The sequence below is a fragment of the Myotis davidii genome, unplaced genomic scaffold (assembly GCF_000327345.1).
Source record: "Myotis davidii unplaced genomic scaffold, ASM32734v1 scaffold370, whole genome shotgun sequence".
Classification (NCBI taxonomy): domain Eukaryota; kingdom Metazoa; phylum Chordata; class Mammalia; order Chiroptera; family Vespertilionidae; genus Myotis; species Myotis davidii.
Genome location: NW_006288615.1, coordinates 6,314,368 through 6,318,558, shown reverse-complemented (window position 1 = coordinate 6,318,558; position 4,191 = coordinate 6,314,368). Strand labels below are relative to the sequence as shown.

Below are 4,191 nucleotides of genomic sequence, written 5' to 3'. Positions count from 1 at the left end.
TGTTGCTTTCCCAAAGGGCCTTCTGCTCTCAGTAGCTGGTTTCTTGCACCAGAGGCTGGAATCACCTCCCAGGAGCCTCACTTGTTGTCCGCCCTCCCCCTCTGCTTCCTTCCAGGACATCATACACCTGAAGGGGGGGGGGCCTCGAGGACAGTGATGGCCAATGCCACTGGAACATCAAAGACGGAGGAGCCCCTTTGAGCAAAGCCTCTGTTGTCACCGTCCCTCTCCACACAGGGAAGTGGCTGCACCCATGGCTCACAGCCCAAGCCCTGCACTGGTCAACAGACTTGGCATCAGGATGTCCGTTCTCTCACACAAATGTCAACCCTGTTCTAAGGCTCAAAGTTCATCCACAGTAAGACCCACGTCCCCATGGCAATGCCCTGCCCAGACTCCATCCTAAATCCTTCTGATGCCAACGTTGTTAATGTCCAAATTTTGTACATCTTTGAATTTTTGATTCTTTGGTGCTTAGCACTATAACCTGATGGGAAGCCAGGAATAACATCACACCCTGTACAGTAAACACCCCACTCCCAAGTCCCTGGTCGAACGCGCCAACTTCAGGGAGAGATTTTATCTGCCTGGGCTAAGTGAAAGGCGAGGTGGCCTCCCACTTCCTTCTCCTCCACTTCCTGAAGCTGCCTGCCAGGGGGCTTGCTGCTCAGGAGCCAGACCCCAAGGGAAATTCCTTCCTGGCAGCTCAGAGGAAAGGCGCATGCAAGGTCAGTGCTGTTGGCAACCCTGTTCCCTGGAATAAAAACACATTCTCTTTGGAAAGCCATTTAGGAGGTACACAGTGGAGAGGGGCTAAGGCCTCACGCCTCGGTGTCCCCAGGGGGACTTTGAACGTGTTTGGCACAGCCTGGGGAGCCTGAGGCCTGGCCCAGGGGTTGGAGGCTTTGTGTCTTGGGAATAGTCTGGTCATACAGGGGTTGGTAAAACTGGTCTCACAGCCCCATGGCCTTCTATCCTTGCCAATATCAGGGACCTGGGCAAGCTCATTTGTCAGTGCCGGGAGGTCTGTTGGTCTGACCCTGCAGGGGAGGTGCCGGGTCTTTCCCAAACCTGCCCAACATCCTTTCCAGGGGACCGACGCTCCTATTAGGAGAGAAACCCACCTAATACTCATTTCTGTTAACTCCGTAAATATAAAAGGAAACACTTCTTTTGTTCTTCGATTGTTTTCAGTTGGTAAATTTGGTGAGTTGTCTGCTTAGCAAGTTGCCTTTTGGCCAATTTGCTCTTGGTGAGCTGACCTTGAGCCCACATGCTGTGTCTATAGACACCGGACAGGGAAGTGATCTCTAAGGAATGAGCATGTTTGCTTCTTGGTTTCACAATTCCCCCCCTAATTGCTGTGCTCTGTTTCCTGCTTCCCCCCAGACCTGGTCTAAAGGTGCCTTCCCCAGGTGAGGAGACAACTCCATCCTCTCAGTGCCGCAGGCCATGACCTTGGCGTTACCTTGGACTCCTCCCATATTCTCCACCCCACATCCAATCTAAGGCAAATTTGCTGGCTCTCCCTTCAAAATACAAGTGACTGTGGCTCAGTAACACACAGCCTGTAGAGCGGAGGTCTGGTCCCGCTAGTCCCCTGCTCACAGGCCTCCAGGTCAGCAGAGGCCTGAGAGAAAGACCCAGGCCCTATAAAGGTCCATGGAGCCCACGTGATGCCACCACGAGCTCCTCTCCCTGCGCTGCCTGGAGCCCTTGTAGGCATTCTTTTGGCTACTCCCTCACCTCCTCGAGTCTTTGCTCAAATGTCTCCTTCTCAGTAGGCCTACCAACCCCCCAAAATACCCAGAGGAGATAACAAGGAGCTCAGTGGAAGCCAAGCGTTAGAGGTTGGGAGGAACATGCAAGGTAGGAGGGCGTTAATAATGCTTGTGGGCTTTCGCTCAGTTGGATGGGGGCCACCAACGCGATCAGAAAGGAAGGTGGAAAGTCAGCCTCGATCGCCAACCCCTCCATCGCAACATTTGGGTGTTTCAGAATGGATCCAGTCATTACCCCTTTGTCACTGTTCGTTCTTGCACTGTGGTGGCCCCCGCATCACCCAGTTTGGGGACAACGTTACCCTGGAAGCTGGATCAAGCTGAAATAAAACTGCGTAAGGCACACCTCAAAGTCAGGCTGCGGAGTCAGGGCCCTCGTTTTAAGTATGAGGAAACCGAGGCCAGCAGGAGCGTTTCCCAGCACCTGGCTTCCGTCGATGCTGCTCACCCACCCCCTGAGCCCGGGGTGTGGCGGACTCGGGCTCCGCGGGCTCAGCCCCACGCACTTACTCCAGTCTCTCCTCTTCTCTCCGCCTCAGCTCAAAGTCCCGCTGCACCACTTCCCAGACGTGCCTGGCCTCTTCATCCGTGAGCTTGGAAAGGTCCAGCTTCTTCCCCATCACGGCTCCTCGTCGGGCTCACACCTGGAAAATCACAGGTCATAGCGTCAGCCCAGGAAGCCCGCGATGCTGGCTGACTCACGGAGCCCCAGGCAGCACCCAGAGTCCGGGTTCCCAGGCAGCCTGTGGGTACCTGGGCTAAACAGGCAACGAAACGAACCTGTGTAGCATTCCCACGCCCTGCTTTTAAAAGGGATCGACTTCCGCCTCCTGGCCCTCACACCTGTAGACCCGAGTGCCTAATTCTCTTTTCACTGTGGAGTAAGTATCATGACGCCAAGGGACACCTCCTTCCCCCTGTCCTAGGCCGTGCTTTGTGATGGGACCCCCGGTATGATCCCGGGGTCCCGCCTTAGGGGTCCTGGGAGCCGGAACAGCCCTACTCTGGGGCATGATCTGTTGGATGAGGTTCTGCTGTGGTGACTGACCGTAAAGCTGTTCTCAGTCTATTTTTTTCTTTTATTGATTTGAGAGAGCAGGACTTCCCGGGGGCCTGAAATCCATCCTCCCCGGAATGTCCGAGAAGGGACCAACCGTCTGCTCTCCTGGGGGACCTTCAAGTCAAAGGGAAGCCTCCACCGGCTGCCGAACACGGGGAGCGTCTCCCTCAGGCTGCTGACCATGGAAGTGCTCACTGTGGGAACAGACTTCCTTTTCGTGGCTAAGAGGTTAATTATGAAAAGTAACATGTGCCGAGCAGCACTTGGGTAGCACTTGAGATGAAAATTTCCACAGAGATCCCATGCTGTCGACTAGACTGTCCCCTGGCTCGTGCCTTAAACTTGACAGAAAGCAACTTCCATTTTCTGCCCGACCCCTCCGGGTCTCCACCCTCAAGTGCAGTCTGACTGTGAACCCCTGGGGAGGGGCCCCGAGTGCCAGGATCATCCAAACTGTCCTCAGTAGAGTTGAACTTAGATTCTGGACCAGAAAACATGAAAACAAAACAGATTTTTGATGCTCCCCGGAGCACACAGTTTCTGGGTTTAAAAAAATTGGAACAAAAAGTTATTTGATGGATGACTGGGATGTATTCAGTTCTGTTTTTCACCACTTTTGAAAAAAAAATGTTGTATCCTAAGAAGCTCATTCTTTGAAATCCTAATTTCAGAGCAGAGGAGGGTGCGTGACCATCAGCTGAGCAGTGACATCCCCCTGGGGATGAGGCCCACGCTGGCTCCTGGCTGCCGAGAGCGAGGCCAACCAGGAACATGCTGAGACGTGACCGGGCGGCCACAGCAGAGGGGGGCACACAGCCGCACCCGCGCCCACGGGAACCGTGGCATTACGGCCTAATACCATCTTGGAGGCTCCAACAATGAGCCTGAGTTCTTAAGGAAAGTGACATGTGTCCACGGTACTCTGTGTAATGAACAGTGATGTGGGATGTGCATTTTGAAACATGCATCCCCCATAGCTAAACCACGGCCAGACTGTTGCTGCTTCATGGGTTAGACAGAACCTGAAAAAGTTTTACCCAAGTGCTTATTTTTGGTTCTGGCCCAACTCCAGGGTGAGCAGCAGGGGCAGGGAGAGGGCTGGAGGGAGAGGGACTCCAGGTTCAGACGCGGCCTCGGAGGAGGCTGTGCCGTGCGGCAGGGAGGCGATGCTTCGAGGGCGCGGTTCCTAGGACAGTCGGGGTTGAGGGCCAACGGTCCTGACATGTTCTTTATATATTGTGACCCTATCTTCCCATTTAGCGGATTAACAAAATGCTTAAAGCTTAAAAACAAAACAAAACTATGTTTAGAAAATAATCTTAAATTGAATGAAGAATATGTTTGACTTCA

General features: G+C 53.6%; 1 protein-coding gene across 3 annotated transcripts in view; it reads right to left on the bottom strand.

Moving 5' to 3' along the window:
• Window positions 1–2,791, bottom strand: part of MLPH (melanophilin) — a 30,150-nt gene extending 27,359 nt beyond the window's left edge. For 2 of the 3 annotated variants that reach the window (XM_015561889.1, XM_015561890.1), the window contains exon 1: window positions 2,292–2,791. In XM_015561889.1, coding sequence (XP_015417375.1) covers window positions 2,292–2,401 — 110 coding nt within the window. In that variant the 5' untranslated portion in view covers window positions 2,402–2,791. The remainder of the gene's footprint in view (window positions 1–2,291) is intronic. The other variant, XM_006760468.2, reaches the window with a different exon arrangement.
• Window positions 2,792–4,191: the final 1,400 nt, after the last annotated feature.